The sequence below is a fragment of the Drosophila elegans genome, unplaced genomic scaffold, assembly GCF_018152505.1.
Source record: "Drosophila elegans isolate 14027-0461.03 unplaced genomic scaffold, ASM1815250v1 contig_476, whole genome shotgun sequence".
In the NCBI taxonomy this organism is placed as follows: domain Eukaryota; kingdom Metazoa; phylum Arthropoda; class Insecta; order Diptera; family Drosophilidae; genus Drosophila; species Drosophila elegans.
In genome coordinates this window covers 9,681,201-9,697,661 of record NW_024545863.1, presented here as the reverse complement: position 1 = coordinate 9,697,661, position 16,461 = coordinate 9,681,201, and the positions used below count along the sequence as shown (strand labels likewise).

The 16,461-nt window shown below is 38.8% G+C and overlaps 4 protein-coding genes across 7 annotated transcripts; all 4 read right to left on the bottom strand.

Annotated features, from left to right (window-relative positions):
* Nucleotides 1-2,758: 2,758 nt before the first annotated feature.
* On the bottom strand, nucleotides 2,759-6,478 carry LOC108141242 (arrestin domain-containing protein 17). Of its 3 annotated transcripts, none has more exons than XM_041709211.1 (5): nucleotides 6,228-6,465; nucleotides 5,600-5,797; nucleotides 5,318-5,535; nucleotides 4,023-4,617; nucleotides 2,759-3,114 (listed from the first exon to the last, which is right to left on the bottom strand). In XM_041709211.1, exons 1-5 carry the CDS (start codon nucleotides 6,340-6,342, stop codon nucleotides 2,930-2,932), a joined length of 1,311 nt encoding a protein of 436 aa, XP_041565145.1. In that variant the 5' UTR covers nucleotides 6,343-6,465; the 3' UTR covers nucleotides 2,759-2,929. The 3 variants fall into 3 exon arrangements, with proteins under 3 accessions (XP_041565145.1, XP_017119988.1, XP_041565146.1); XM_017264499.2 differs by having other exon boundaries at nucleotides 5,600-5,728; nucleotides 6,228-6,454; XM_041709212.1 differs by lacking the exon at nucleotides 4,023-4,617 and having other exon boundaries at nucleotides 6,228-6,478.
* Nucleotides 6,479-6,920: 442 nt separating this feature from the next.
* On the bottom strand, nucleotides 6,921-9,416 carry LOC108141206 (arrestin domain-containing protein 3). The gene is made up of 5 exons (XM_017264453.2): nucleotides 9,137-9,416; nucleotides 8,311-8,454; nucleotides 8,037-8,248; nucleotides 7,349-7,931; nucleotides 6,921-7,288 (listed from the first exon to the last, which is right to left on the bottom strand). The coding sequence occupies exons 1-5, from the start codon at nucleotides 9,249-9,251 to the stop codon at nucleotides 7,032-7,034; spliced, it is 1,311 nt and encodes a 436-aa protein (XP_017119942.1). The 5' UTR covers nucleotides 9,252-9,416; the 3' UTR covers nucleotides 6,921-7,031.
* Nucleotides 9,417-9,448: 32 nt separating this feature from the next.
* On the bottom strand, nucleotides 9,449-12,348 carry LOC108141207 (arrestin domain-containing protein 2). Of its 2 annotated transcripts, none has more exons than XM_017264455.1 (5): nucleotides 12,162-12,348; nucleotides 11,888-12,037; nucleotides 11,613-11,821; nucleotides 9,849-10,419; nucleotides 9,449-9,786 (listed from the first exon to the last, which is right to left on the bottom strand). In XM_017264455.1, exons 1-5 carry the CDS (start codon nucleotides 12,274-12,276, stop codon nucleotides 9,617-9,619), a joined length of 1,215 nt encoding a protein of 404 aa, XP_017119944.1. In that variant the 5' UTR covers nucleotides 12,277-12,348; the 3' UTR covers nucleotides 9,449-9,616. The 2 variants fall into 2 exon arrangements, with proteins under 2 accessions (XP_017119944.1, XP_041565147.1); XM_041709213.1 differs by having other exon boundaries at nucleotides 9,666-9,796.
* Nucleotides 12,349-14,192: 1,844 nt separating this feature from the next.
* LOC108140979 (arrestin domain-containing protein 3) lies at nucleotides 14,193-16,415 on the bottom strand. Its single transcript, XM_017264048.2, has 5 exons — nucleotides 16,243-16,415; nucleotides 15,955-16,104; nucleotides 15,683-15,891; nucleotides 14,764-15,358; nucleotides 14,193-14,572 (listed from the first exon to the last, which is right to left on the bottom strand). The coding sequence occupies exons 1-5, from the start codon at nucleotides 16,352-16,354 to the stop codon at nucleotides 14,331-14,333; spliced, it is 1,308 nt and encodes a 435-aa protein (XP_017119537.1). The 5' UTR covers nucleotides 16,355-16,415; the 3' UTR covers nucleotides 14,193-14,330.
* Between the last annotated feature and the right edge of the window lie 46 nt (nucleotides 16,416-16,461).

The following is a 16,461-nucleotide window of genomic DNA, read 5'->3' as shown; positions in this document are numbered from 1 at the left end:
GGACAATCCAACGGATTACCAAACTAAAGGGGGGAAGAGATGCAGATTAGTCACGAGTCCATGAACAAATGCGCGAATGATAAAGCACAAACATGTCCATGATTGGTGTTTAGTTTCCCTTTCCCGAAAATTTTCCTTGATGGATATGGTTGATGGCACCATGAGCGTGCCTGGAGCTTAATTTAAGCATTTATGATGACCATCCTTGACACCTGGAAAAGTAAATGTTCCAGAAATATAAAGTGAAATCTTTCAAAGACATCTCCCCTCCTGACCATGTACATGATTTAAATAAAGTTGGTCTGAAACGCTTATTCTGGGACTCTTTGTGCTTTTAGTGCTGATTATTTACAAAATAAAGAAAGTTAAAAAAAACAGTTATTTTTATCGGGACAAGAAAGAAAGTACCTTACGCCTTATATAAATACTGGAATCTCTTCTTTTTTAAGGACACTCAGACGACGACAGCAACTCTGAGTTTAATATTCCAATAGTTACGGTGATTAATGCAAGAAAAGTTAAAAAGAAAAGTAAAAGCTTAAAAAGAAAAGTTTAGATAGATACTGCAGTTGCAAAAGTTATCGAGAAAAAAATGGTGTACCCGGAAAGTCATTTATTTGTTGTAAGTTGCAAGTTGTTTCTCAAACAATATTAAAGAAAGACACCTAATAAATTAAATTTTATTCCTATATGAATTATTAACATATTAACAAAATCATTTATAAACGTTTTGTTTATATCAGGGTATTTTCCCAAACCGTTACCCTAAACCGTTAAAATTGTATTTAAAACCGAAAGCGAATCCGACAACGAAATAATTCGTTTTTTGCCTAACCGATACCTTAACGGAAATATAAAGCTACCGGAATAACCTTAACCGATACCGAAACATTTGTACCGGTTCTGCTCATGTCTTCTAACAAAAATTAAATCGTAAAACGTCATAACAATATAATATGACAGATCCTGCAAATACTGTTTTAAAGAGGATTTTTTTTGACCGTACATATCAATGCAAAGAAAAGAAGCTGGAAAAAACGTTAACGTTCATTCATACAAAAATGCTGCGACCAGAAACTAATCCCTACCGATGCTACGCTTACATAAGAAAACATGTGCAAATAAAAAAACTTTCTCGAATTCTATGTGCACAAATTTGAATGTTAGAAATGAAACAATAATGAGAGCTATAGTCGAAAATATCTACAAAGTAAAATCCGATATAAAAAAACTATTACAAGAATCCAATTTTAACTTTTCTAAAAAAACTCAAGCATCTTTAATACTTGGGAGTATCAAATCTATAATATTTTCTTCTTTGCAGGGAATTTTTGGAAAACCCATGGATCAAACTTTGTAAGCGTTGTTTTTCTTTCTATAAATTAAACGTTGAGAAGAGCAGCCTGAACACCACGTTTTCCAGCTATTTAGATCGTCCATTGTGGTGATGTGAGTTATGAAGAACTCTGTCTGCATTATAATTATGATGCACTAACCCACAATTGCATAAGCATCTTACACTTGTTCTGCACGAGACTGACTGATGATCACTTAAGACTATTAGCTGATACCCAGGAATACAATAAGTCCCTGATTTTTTGTTAGAACAAGCAATATTTACCCTGCTTTCTTACTTGGCATCTGGCAATTGACTGTTTTCTTTTTCACACAGATTCATCTAATTGTCATCCACCGTTGAACACGTGTTGCATTATGCAGAATACTTCTATTGAAAATTGTATAGATGCACAATAATTTTTTTGTCTAGTGTTTTTTTCACTAGTTATGTTTTTAATCATAGTTTAATTGGTCTGATTTTGAGGACGAGAAATTCTTAACCCAAAAAAAAACTATATACGCCAGCAGTAGGGTTAGTAAAACATCGATAAAGAGCACTTTGATAGTTTCGGATTTCGATTGTGCTCACTATCGATAGTATTGCGCTCTTGGCATAGAGTAATAATGTATAAAGTCGCCATTTGCTCTGCCGCTCTCTCGAGTGACTTTTCCAGTGATGCCACCTAGACTAAAAAAGGGGAAAATTTCAGTCTCTCACGGTTCGATTCGAACCTTTAATTCGGCCCGCGGTGAGGTTCTGCATCTGAACTGCTCGCTCTCATTGCCAAGGGCGGGTGCGAGCAGTGCAGTTGCAAGTTCGCTTTGGGACCGAATTGCAAGTTCGATCCAAAAACTGAAAAGTGGAGTGGGAAATCAAGGTTAGCTTCGAACATGGCTCTCAGCAGAGCTTGGGCAGAGGTCCGGGCAGAGCAAATGGCGACTCTATATAGTTTCCTACTCTATGATCATACCTCACCCGCCGTACTCTCCTGATGCTGCCCCTTCTGATTTTCACCTATCCCGATCGATGACCTGGCCGAACAGCATTTTCGTTCTTACGGTGAAACCAAAAACTGGATCGATTTGTAAATTGTATCGAAAGACGAACAGTTTTTTCACGAGGAATTCAGATGCTGGAAAAAAAGCTTCAAAAAAGAGATGGAGATTATTTTGAAGAATGAGCATGTAACGAGATTTTCACAAGAAAGCCTCCAATCGTGAAAAACGGCGGTTTTCTATTCGTACACCTGATACAATTTTTGATGTATATATTAAAATTTTCTATGATATTTTTCAATGAGTGTGCAAAACTTCTGTTTCCCTCTGTTACTAAGATACATAGGTTATCCTTCGTCACATAATTTTCTCTGTAGACAGTTCCCTTATCCTTTCAGATAAAAGTGGTAATTACGCTGCTGGCTTGAATGTCTTATGTTCAAAATAAGAAAACATTGGTTTTTTTTTAATAACGACGATGACAGTACATGTTTTGATTAAATTTACTGTTGCCTACGTTAACTTACTACAATAACAAGTGTCGATTGAAGCATTTTAAATTTAGAACCGGTTAGAACAAGTTAAAGCACCATGCTCATTTGAGAAAGCTTTGATTGACGAATCCCGCATTTCGAGTATTTGCTGAAATCACTGGCATAGGACTGGGTATACTATACACAGGATAAAGGGGCGCAAACTCGTTGATCCCAAAGGCGTGAAGTTCTTCTTCGTTGATATTGCCTCGCTGCGTGTGCCGGGATTCCTCATATTTTGGAAGTGCTAAGGAATAGAAACAGGTAAAATAGTTTAACTTATCAAATCAAACTTATCGAAGATCCGCGGTGTACGAAAAAATCAATCAACCATGATTTCTGTACCTTTACGTGTACCTCTTTCTGTCATATACTTAAGTTGTTTTCGCAATTTTCTTGAATTTTACAATCTCTTCCACACCGTATTACAATTTAAACAAATCAGAGCTTCCGCATAAATCTCGAAAGTGTACAAAAACTTTAAATGGCTGACCATTGATGACTTGTTATGATGAACGCTTTTGATATACTCCGCCATCAAAGTAATCTGTTTCCCCTGTAAAATGGTATTTAAGATAGTTCATCTTGTTCTTTAAAAAAATCGCTTGGGTTACCAGAAATTCGGCTCACATATCTCACAGAAGAAAAGAAAACTTCGGCAAGCCGAAGTTTATATACCATTGCAGCTATTAAAAAACTAAAAATACTCTTCAGCACGTCTTGATTTTGTTTTATATGCGTAAATGTTTAAAAACATTGAAGCTATGATGATTTTCAGCTTAATTGTTTAATCTTTGCTATGACAGGTATATGATATCGTTTTCCGATTTGAATAAAATTAAAAGCGTAATTCTAATTTTTTTTATTGAAAAATATGGATGCTAAATTTATTTTTTACTTATTTTTTTTTAATATTTTGATCGTTTTCATGGGATAAAATCGTCCGATTAAAAGCTCCTGACTTAAACCACCACCAGAACAGAGATTTTCCAGATATTTCCCTGAACCCCCTATACTGTCATTTGACAGTATAATTAGCAATACCTTTAGATAACTGCGTACTGAGCTATTTAGCGAATGATTTGATAAGATTGCAATTAATAATAACAGGTTCATTGGAACGTAGAATATATAAATATAAAAAAATGATCTCACCTGCAACAGTAGGGCTGGGCGTCAGATCGTGAGACACACTACCAAGGGCAGTTACCATGGGCAGCTCGTCGGGAGGATCTCTCCTGGATTGAGGTCCTTCGTAGTGCTCACTACGCCGAGGAGGCTGTTGAACCACTATGCCGGACACTTCCAGAGGCATAGTTCCAACAGTTACCGGCATGACCATCAGCTGCTGTTCCCGTAGACTCTTCACCAGAGCCTCCACCTCCAGTTGGTAGGCGATCTGGATGATGTTGCTCAGCTCCACGCAGGTCGGCGGAGTGGAGGGCACGGCAACTTCGATGGTCAGGGATCGGGTGCACTGCTTCAGCACCGAGTCCCCCTTGGCTCGCGAAATTATGATCCGTTCCACGCGGGAGTGTTCCGGGCTGACACTGTAGTACCTGACCAGCATTACGAGTGAGAGCCGGAGTTCGGAGACGGCCACGGAAGTGTTGTTGACCACCACCACGGTGACGGGAATTTTCTGACCGGGCACGTAGCCCGCTTGTGGCAGGTTAAGCTCCAGTTTCAGGGGATCCGTCTTGCAGGGACCGCAGCAGAATGTGCGGTATCCCTCGCTGTGAGCGGCCAACTGCGGTGGTACAAAAAGTTTTTACTTACAAATTGGTAATATTTGCGTTATGCCGGGAATGTCGTATCCTGTTCTATACTCCGTAAATTAAATAGCAAACTTAAACAAAATATATCGACCATAATTATATATTTAATTAGCTTACATTTACTTACAGCAAGATATTGTAAAAATAATATTAATTTGATAGAATAATTAAAATCTGTTCACTTACTATACATAAGTATGTCTATAAACTATAAAGCTAAACTTTAAACAATGAAATGTATAACGTTGCAGTTATTAAACTTTTTTAAGTTCTTTGATACATAATAAAAGTTTATTATTTTAGAATTACGGTTTAATTTAATTTATATGGAACGACAATATCGTATAATCCCACAAAAACAATCGGAATATTAGAAAAAAAAAAATGATTTACAAAAATGTAACTTTTCTATTTTTCACTATTTTGTTTTTTTGAAAGTGCTTTGGACATAGTAATGGTTTAATAATTAAGAACTACGTTTTAAATTTGATTCAAATCTGAGAACGATATCATAATTAGCTGCTAAAGGAACGAATGAATAATTGAGCTCATTTAACGCATTAAATTCAGAGTTTACATATTTTAAAGAATAAATACAAACTTCGGTTTGCCGAAGTTAGCTTTTTTCTTGGTAAATTTTAATAATATCTTCGTCTTTAGTCTGGAACTCACCCTTAGCTGGGGTGTGTCAAAATTCAGATCCAGCATTTTGAGGACAGTAAAGGCCTTAGTATAGGCCTGATCGAACTTCCATGGTCTAATGAGCAGCACTTTGACTATGTAGCGGATACACCCATAGCGGCCCTCAAAGGACGATGGACATTGGTAAGGCAGCTGGCAGGCGAAGTTGTAATTGTGCACCCCAGCCTGAATGGTGTGTCTGTTATTATCTGTAAAGAGATAAAAATGCTTATAAGTGCGAACACCTCGCAGAATTCCAGAATTCCTACTCACTTTGCTCGGAACCCAATAGATAACTGTTGGATGCTAGATAATCCTCACGGCCCGCATATAGCTTTGTCGATCCCAGACTCTTCTCGCTCCATTTGGTTATAGAGTATCCGACCACCTTGAGCAACACAGCTGAGAAGCAAGGGCAACACAGTGAGAAAATGTGAATGATGTTGGAAAACGAATAGTCAGCTAATAAGGCTAGGGAGTGTGAGAAATTAATAATCCTCTTTTAATCTCAACGTAACTTTTATTTACCAATTCGTATAAAATATACCAATACAAACACAAGAGTATTTCTTATATAATTTAAATTTTAATTATTTAATTTCATTTAACAATTCTTTGTGCTTAGACTTATCGGAAATACTCATTCTAATCTCTTTATTAAAATAATACCAAAGCAAAGGGACTTTGGTGTGTTATCAATCAACTTTATACATTCCGCAGCCAAGAAGGTCCGCTAAAGTCAATGTCGTCATAAAAATATACAATTCGCACATATATGTACACATATCGTTATCGAGAAAATATTTATAACACCCAGGCTGGGTAAAGCTAAATTTAAGCAACTATCCAGACCCTCGAGATTAGTTTTCACATTATTATTTTATATGTTCTGATGAAGTACCTTGAACCTCCTTTGACCTGTCGCATTTGAGGGTTGCGCAGCCGTTGACAAGTTGACCGGCGTAGAAGGTACCGTCTATATTATTTTCGAAGCTGATCTCACACGTTACGACCATTTTAACCAGATTAAAAGTCCGAGCGTGCAATCTGCTAACACCAACGGTCTGGGGCTACGAGTTGCGACTTATTTAAGTACAAAACTTCTGGACTGCTTGCGGTCGCACCCGCGTCGTTAGATAAGCGATAAGAGCCCTCCTCTTAAGGGGCAATCGTGTTTCTCCGGGAACGATGTGGAATATGGAATCGGAGTCCAAACAGTATAAGAGTTGAGTAAAAATGCCCTTGCCAAGTGTTCTGGTTCCATTCGCTTTGGGGGCTTTGAGTTTTGGCCTGCTATCAGTACAGGGAAATAAGACCTTGGCCATGGTGAAGTTTGTGCCAAGCATTTATGTTTCATGTTTAAGGGGATGTGATAAGTGGAGCCTCAGCAGCAGAAGTCTATCAAAATAAATCTCGGAAGAGCACTTTACGACCTTGTCCCTATGATATGCTAATAGTCTGTTAATTAATTAGTTTCATAAAGAGTCTTAAACAATCGCACTTCTCTTGTTTGAATGAAAGAATTTAGTCAACAGTACATTTTGATACCAAAAATTTGATTTGAAGGGTTGTATTAATTTCAAAGCCTTGTGAGTTAATATTTTAAATTTAACCTTATTTAGTTTGGCTTATTTATAGTTTCTGCTTTACAAGTATTAACAAAAGAGTTCGTAAGTAGAGTTCGTAAGTAGTTTTATTATCGTTTTCATAGCCAAGTGCCCTTGTCTTTGTCCACCTCCAGAGCCGGGTTGATAAAGGCCCTCTCGGCCATGTAATTCTGGGTATAATCCGCTGGCGGTGGGGCCGAGGGACTTGGAATGTCGAAGACCGGGTACAGGGGCTTGTAGGCACTGCCATCCAGACTATGAGTATTGGGCTGTGCTGGCTCCGGCTCGTCTGATTCGTCGGATTTGGTGGCAGCCGTGGACCTCATGTGAAGGGCCTCCTGGTAGTTGGGAGGAGCTGAAAGACAGTGAGGAGTTTTTAGAGCTGTAAGTAGGTTAATACTCTTGTTGTACTCACGAATGGAGTCATCGACGGCCCATGGGCATGCGGAGTTGAGGGGAGGAGCTGTGGCTTCATTTCCGCCAGTCAACCCATTTACGTCCAGTGGCTGACTGATCTGACCTCGCGGTTGGATTGGCACGTGTTGGGAGAGAGGAACACTGCCGATGGTCACAGGAATGCTGACTACCTCGTGCTGGTGGCAGCCCTTCACCGTGGCCTCCACCTCCACCTGGTAGGCTATCTGGATGATGCCGCACAGGTTGAAGCAGGTGGGCGGGGTGGCCGGCACTTTGATGTCGTAGGAGAAGAGCTTCTTGCAGTTCCTCTGGACGGAGTCCCCCTTCAAAGTGTTGACCACCAACCGTTCGGAGGTGCTGTTCGGCATCGAAGGAGGCCTGCTGTGGTAGGTCACCAGCATTACAAAGGTCATGAGGAGCTGCTCCACCGGAATGTGGCTATCGTTGGTGACCAGCACGCTGAGGGGAATACTCTGGCCCGGTACAAACCCTGTCTGGGGAACGGTCAGCTGGATGGCCAACGGATCTGAGCGGCAGGGCCAGCAGCAGTAGGTCTTCGAGGTCTCACTGTGGGCGGGAACCTGTAAATGAACGCTTAAGTTGGTGACCACTACGTATTCAAATAATATAGTCAGCTATTCGAATTACTAGAATATTTTTTTGAAAGGGTTTACCTAAAAACCTACCCTTAGCAGCGGACTGTCGAAGTTGAGGTCCATCACCTTAAGTACTGTAAAGCAACGCGTATAGTTCTGGTCAAATTTATTGGGTCTGACCAAAGTCACGTTGGTCATGTAACGCACCCTCCCATTGGTTCCCTCAAAGGACGATGGACATTCTGGGGGAATCTGGCAGACGAAGTTGTACGTGTGAATGCCAGCTTCAATGGAGACTTGACCTGCGAAAAGAAATTTTCATTTACAGTGCCTGCGATCATGGGACGGGTCGGCATATACGAACTGCTTTGATTGGATCCCACTAGAAAAGTCTTGGACGCAATGTAATCCTCCCGGCCGTAGAATGTGCGACGTCTCCGTCTCCGGTTTGTGGTTACCCTTTCAAACCACCGCGTCTCGGCATAACCGGTTATATTCAAGGTGATGGCTGCGGAAAAAAGATCTACTGATAAACACGCATTTGGTAAACAAGGTACGTAAACATTTATACAAAGAGGTACAATGTTTATTCGAACATAGAATATTTTTTTTCAATATAATGTATGTTTAACCCAATGTTCTAGAGCGTCTTTAAGTGCAATTTTGTGCAAAGTTAATAAGTCTCTCAATATTTTTATTAGAAAAATCGATGATTTCATTTAATAGTTAGAAAATAAATGTGTTATCATGTGTATTTTATATATATTTATTTTTTAATATTTGTTCGTTATTTTATCAATTGTAGCATTGTTTTTGCCAACAATATTATATTCTACTCGTATTTAAAAACAATACATTCATACATCATTACATTGTATATGTTTTTAGTCTGAATATAGATATATGAGCTCAGGCAAATAGCCATATTTAATACCATTTAATGCGAAAAACCATTGATTATTTAAAAATAATTTAATCTTATCGATCGCAAATATTTATCATTAATGCATTTGAGTGTGTTCGCCGAACACCTCTCTGTAGGCATTAGATTTTGCACGTGTGGTTCCCTCGCCATTATAAATAATATGAGTCACTGCTTGATCTTTGCTGCAAAACGTATAACCGAACTTTAAATTTCGTTGATAAGATAAACATGACTCATGCCAAAAGTATCCCAATAGCACCCTCACCTTTCACCACCTTCATCTTGTCCAGTTTTAACGTAACCCTGCCAGTCAAAACCTGGCCCCCGAAATAGGTGCCATGGGGATTGTTATCGTAGTCGATTTCACAGGTAACAGCCATAGTTGTAATTGTAACCGTAATTGTGCTTTTATGGGCCGATCCACCTCTGTTGCCGCTGCAAACACAACTGATTGGATTTTAATGCCAATGTTCAGTTATTTACTCCCGAACTTCCGAGAACTGGGCTGCGATTATACCCACATGCCCACTTGGCTGCCAGAAACGAACTGAGAATAAAAAAATCATTGCGATGGTTCTTTTTGTTGGTAACGATGGCCAGGCCAACTTTTATCTTATCGCTGTCACAACTTTGAATTATACATTTCGCAAAGTGCAGCCAAGCCACAAATAGCCTCCATAGAACAGGGAAAAGCCCAAGGATTTTTTTATCACTCTCAATTTCAAATTGTTTTTCTCGGCATCCTTCATTTTTTTTCCTCTTTGTCCTTCTTGGCTTCGGTTTGAGGTGGCACTTCAAAGACCGGATATAGAGGCGAATAGGACTTCTCAACCAGATCCCTTGGTTCTGGCTGCCCTTGTCTGGGCTTCTCCGGATCAGGATGCATATGCATGGCCTCAGCATAACTGGGTGGTGCTGAAGATATCTTAAAAAAATAAGCACACTTTCAGGAAAAATACGTTTTAAAGTTAACTCACATAGAACGGAGCCATCTGACCACGGGTATGGAGGAGCAGCTGGTGCACATGCACCTTCACCTTCAATCAGAGTCAAAGTACTCTGATCCGTAGAACTATCTGGTATATATTGTCCCATTGGCGGCGCTATCGGAACCCCACAAATAGTAACTGGCAGTACCAGAGTTCCGTTAACATGCATGCCCTTGACCTTGGCCACAACTTCGATCTGGTATCCGATCTTAATTATGCGGCACAGGTGGAAACATGAAGGCGGAGTGGAGGGAATTGGCAGTTGAAAGTCGTACATTTTCCGGGAATTCCTCATGACCCCATCTGCCTTCAGCTTGGCCACGGACTTGCGCTCACTGTTCACGCCTGAGCTCAGGTCACTGTAGTAGGTGATCATCATGGCCAGGGCGACCTTTACTTCGTACACCCGGATTTTGCTTTCATTACCCACCAACACATTCACGGGGACCGTCTGTCCGGGCACAAAACCAGTCTGCGGCAAATTTAACTCCAAGGTCAGCGGATCCGAGCGGAACGGCCACACCCCAAAGGTCTTTTCAGTCCTGGCCTGCACGGGAACCTAATCAAGGAAAAATATCTATATAGAATACGTATTAATAGATGTGACCTACATTCCCTTTGGATATTCCCCAAACGACTAAATTGCTGAGGTTTTGAAACATTTTTAATGATTTAACACTGATTCCAACATGAAAATAATCACCAAATATATGTAATTAAAAAAGTTTAGACAGTTCATTGATTGTTAATGAATCCCATAGCATGTCCTTTTGCTGTTACTATGCATTTTTCCGAACTTAAGACAAACGAAACTAGTGCAATTGACAAACAGTTGCTGTAACGGCTGTTTGATGAAACAGCTATTTGAAAAGTTTTAGCAGGAAACATTTGAAGCCGATTTTTTGCAATTCAGAGATTTAGTCGTTTGGGAAATAGCAAAACTGTGTTACTAAATTGACCTATATCTTGCAAAATGAATGAAAGTAATATAATCTTGCCACAAACAAAGTTAAAAAAAATGAGTTTTCTGTTTAAACCCCATTTCCAACAGGCGTACGAATTTATGTTTTTTTAGCATGAACATTTTCCTTGCCAGATTCGGGTTCAGAGTACAATAATATATGTGTGAAATTTCACACAACATTAAAACAATAACACTGGCTTACAAAATGTAGATCGACCAAATCCCCCAGAGATCAAACCTTGATTTTCAAGTGTAGTTTGACTCCGTGGTTCAGAAAATGTCACCTACAATTATTTGTAATTTTTACCGTTTCTAACCTGTTTTCATGCCTATTTCATTTTTGGTCTCCAGGTCTGCTTAACGGAATTCGGTCATCAAAAGCTAAGAAATATACAGTTATATCACTGTAGTCCAGGGGTGCTCACCTATGCCCTTGGAGCACAATTGTTTTTGTTAATACACATGCTTAAGGAGATGTGGGAGCCGGCAAAGTATGAAAATGGTGCTAACACTAAAGATCCGACAGCATAAATTAATATTTTAAAAATACACTTCTAAAACAAGAAAATAATTGTATCGCTTTTTCTTGAAGAAGGAACATTAACGAAGCCAAATCCGTATAAAATGGTTTTACCGGCAGAGTGTTAAGGTTAATAACTTTTTGGCTTCCTTAATGCTTAAATCAAGGTTTGATCTCTGAGGGATTTTGTCGATTTGAATTTGTAAGCCAGTGTAATTTGTTTAAGGAATATGCTTATAAATTCGTCAAATATGTCCTATGAACCCACCTGAGAAACACCCTGATATGTGTTTATGTCCATTACTTGGATTACAGTGAACGCTCTTGAAAAAAGACTGTCGTACTTCCAGGGCTGTATTATATTGACATTCACACTATAACATATGCGACCATGAGTTCCCTCGAACGAGGAGGGACAGTTGATTGGAATTTGACAAGCAAAATTATATGCTCTGGTTCCGGGCTCTAAGGCCATTTCTGAAATGATGACATAAGTTGGCTTTAATACTAATAATAAATTGTTAAGTATCAAAATAGTTTTACCAGTGCTTGTTTCAGAGCCCAACAGATAAACTTTACTGGAAAGGTATTTCTCAAATCCATTATACGATTCTGAAGTGGATTTATTGTTCGAATCAGTCTTACTTTCGGTCCAGTGCGTCTCGGCATATCCTTTAAGCTTAAGCCTGATTGCTAGGAAAGTGAGAAATTGAAGGGAATCATTAGAGTAACCTAATAGTATAGTATAGTTCACTTTAGCAAAAACGAATCGCCACCAATCTCAACCACTTCACATTGGTTCAATAGGGGCACTTACCTTTAATTTGAATCAACTTATCCGTACTCAGATTCACTTGGCCAGAAATCGTTTGTCCCGCGTAGAAGACTCCATGCACATTGTTGTGGAAAATAATTTGGCAAATAATTCCCATGATTTTTTGTAACGGCAGACACTGCGAGTTGACTTTATTTCGTTCGCTCTCGTCGTTGTTGAGCTGTTTCCACTTTAATGGTCACAAGCTAACTGAACCAAAAAGGCTTTTATCTGTTTTTTTGTGCTTGATTTGCTAAAGTTTGATTTATCTTATCAGTACAAGCATAAAAATAATTTTTTTTAAAAAAACCCCATTTAATTTCTTTACATAAAGGGTTTGATAGGTAGCCCCCAAACGTGTGGGCCATCTTATAAGTGATATTAATGAAAACAGCTGATGGCCAATTTTCAGGCTAAAAACCAAAACCCCCTTGCTGTAATTTAAAGCTCACGGACTTAAAAAGAGCACTTGCCCTCAACTTGAATCGATATTTCTACTCCAGCTCTCAGTTGCACCTGTTTCGATAAGATATCGTACAAATCAACCAAATACTGCTCACGGAGGACATTAACCTTAAACCCTTGTTATGGGCCAGATCGACCCAACAAACTTTTTTCATGTAAATTACGCATACATAAAAACTAAAATATGCCGAATGACTGGTAGGTTTAGTAATTCTGGTCGATTTGCGCATGTGTTTTTATATTGGGACTGAATGGTATAGTGCGAGGACTAGTTTTCACAACAATCCATCAATAAGCAGGGAATACACCAAAAGCAACATTCTCATTACCAACACACCGATCATTAGTTCAGCAAAGCGTAGATCATAATACTTTGAATTAATTGTTCTAAATATTGAGCACAGAAAAATGTATCTTAAGTCGTTATATGTCAAAATTTGATGAAATATAGCGATTTACATGTAAAATGCCTAGGGTGTGATCGAAAACACGGGAATGTGTTGAAATTGAAAGTTAACACAGTCCGCGTCCAGGAAGAAATAAATTAGTTATCCATTTGTTTTTGATTTATTTGAAACAATGAAAAACAAGAAAGAAAGCAAACTTCGGCAAGCCGAAGTTCATATACCCTTGCAGCTATTGCAAGGGTTAAACATTTTTGAAAACATTAAAATTATGATTTACTTGCGTATATGTTTAAAAACATTGAAGCTATGACGATTTGCAGCTTAATTATTTGATAGTTCCTATGGCAGCTATATGATATCGTTTTTCGATTTTAATAAAATTAAAAGCGTAATTCTAAACTGTCAAATTATTAATAAGTCTAAAGGGATTTAAAAATAAAACTACAAAATAGAAACGTTACATTTAAAAAAAAATTTTTATATATTTTTAATGTTTCTATTGGTTGATTTTGATGAAATTTATACCGTAATTCTGAAATAATTAACCAATACTATATGTCGAAGAGCTAAAAAAAAAATAAAAAACAGCAGGTTATAATTTTTTTTTATTTTTTTCCGATTGTTCTAATGGGAGCTATATGCTATAGTCGTCCGATCCGGCTCGTTCCTACTTATATATATCATTTTATTTAAATCGAAAAACGTTCGAAGAATTGGGCTAAAAATCAATGATTCTAATATTTAGTGCTTTTTAGCATATACGCAAATAAACCAAAATTTAAATGTATTCAATAATATTTCATTTTTAATAAACTTCGGCTTGCCGAAGTTAGTTTCCGTTCTTGTTTTTTATATTGTAAGAAACTAAAACTAAACTAAAACTCCCCGCAAAAATATATTATTTGGAACAGAAGCTGACATTTTTGTTTAATTTTCAGGGAAATCGAAAATACTCAAAAATAAAGGCTAGTGATGACACTCCAAAATGCCAGTGCTGCCAGATCAAAAACCATACCTATTAAACAAGACGTCTGTAATCGAAAACGCTCGAACTTATTTTAACACCTAATGTCAAAGCCAAAGAGCTGTATTAAGCTGTATATGTTTATTCGGTAAATATCTATTCACTCATAAAAATAATTTTACAAATGATGGCGTATATGTTTGTGATAATCACATTGTGATGGCGGAACATAAAACACGAATATTTTTGCAGGTTATTGGTTAGCTGAGTAGCGGATATGTGATAGACCGGCACTCGGCTTAAGCGTTCCTTCTTGTTTTTTTTTTTTTATTAATTTTAAAGCCATGTGCTTTTGTCTATTGCGTCATTGACATATCCACTATCAGTCCTGTTTTTATTAGGTCTCACAATTATATCTTCCATCTCGTTCGAGAGATCAAAGACCCCGTACAAAGGAGTAAATACAATTTCTTCCCGATTTTTCTCTTGTGGCCTTCTTTTCTGAGACTTCTTTTTTGGTTTTAAGAACATCTGTGGATCCGGACTGATGTGTTTGGCCTCAGCATAGGTCGGCGGGGCTATAAAAGAAAACGATCACTGTTAAGTAAACTTAAACTTTCAATTCTTTCTTGATTTTTTTGAGAAAAAAAAACTTAAGGAATAATAAACAAGTTAAAAAAAAACATTATATTATTCCAGATTTTAAATATATATTTCTTAATTTAACAAGTTTGTTTGTATCGTCAAACAAAAAAAGATTTAAGCTTACCAATAGAAGGATCTGAAGACCAAGGGCTGGGAGGGCTGTGAGGTTCTTCAGCCTGTTCGTTAGCGATTAAAATCAATGCTTTGGCATCCTGTTGCTGAGGCAGTAGGTCTGCACCCCAAAATCTTGGCTCTTTCTGCAATATCTTCGTTAGCGGGACACTTCCAATGGTTATGGGCATGTGAAGCGACTGACTGCCATGGCAACCTTTGACCCTGGCCTCCGCTTCCACCTGATAGCCGATCTGAATGATGCTGCACAGGTCGAAGCAGGTTGGCGGTGTTGCCGGCACCTTAAGATCGAAGGTGAGCTGCTTTCGGCATTTGGACGACACGCCCTCGCCTGTTTTCAGGACCATCACGAAATGATCCTTGTTTGTGTCCACGCAGGGGGGTTGACTGTAGTAGATCACCACCATGGCCAGTTTCACGGTTATATCCTCCACAGGTACACCACTGTCGTTGGAGACCATTATTTCCACCGGTACAGTCTGTCCTGGCACAAAGCCACCCCGCGGCAAAGAGAGGCACATACTGAGTGGGGCCGACCGGCAGGGAAAGCAGCAGAAAGTGCGCTGTGACTCCACTTGGGTGGGTACCTGAAATAACAGAAAAATACCTTGAGTAAAACTCCTAAAACTCCCTAAATATAAAGGTTCGAATCATTTCTAAAAAAAAAACCCATTTTTATATTCTTGTATATGGTTTTATAGTTTCAGTCAAATGTTTGCAACCCATTACTTGGAGAGTTGATCTAGCCATCTTTGCCAAAAGTGTTCTCCAAGAAATAAATTTTCCATATTAAGCAATTAAACCAGATACTCGTTAGTCACAGTTCTCCAGCTTAAGTGCTACAGTTAGTTTAAGCTTTATTTTTTAGCTAAACAAAGGGAAGTAATCGACCTGATGACCGAAAAACTTACCCTCAACATCAGACTTTGAGAGTTTAGGTCCATCACTTTGAGTACGGTGAAACATCGGCTGAAGTTCTGGTCGAATTTCCACGGTCGCACGAACCTCACGTTCACCAGGTAACGTATTTGACCAAGAGTTCCCTCAAACGAGGATGGACATGTGATGGGCAACTGGCAGGCGAATCTGTGCTTGCTGGTGCCGGGCTCAATAACGACCTCTGAAATGGAGCTTTGATTTCGTTATCTCTTGATTTATGGTTATTTATCGTCTTGGAACAGACCTATGCTGGAACTAGACCCGTGCAGATATGCCTTAGTTGCTAGGTAGTCCACATGTCCGTTGAATGATTCACCGTTCGACTGATCCTCGGGATCGTGTTCGGTATCAGTCCAATGGGTTTCGGCGTATCCTTTGATTTGGAGGACCACAGCTGAATGCAAAAATACTTTTACAGTTTACCATCTATTTTTAGCACTTGCAAAGCATGCACTTCAAATCCAATTAACACTGTCCGCAAATAAAGTTCCCCTTGATAAAGCTATCGAATAGGAATGATTCAGCGTCTTACCTTTAACTGGTTTCGCCTTGTCAGTTTTGATTACCACCTGTCCTGATATCAGCTGGCCTGCATAGAAAACCCCCTGGGGGTTATTGCAAAATTCAATCTCACAGAATACCATTGTTTGGATTGATTTTAATGATAATCCCGGAGCTTGTTAACTTTTGCCCTGTCTGCGGCGTGTCTCCCAGCGAACTGAAGTCACCCACTGGGTTTGATTTTATTTTA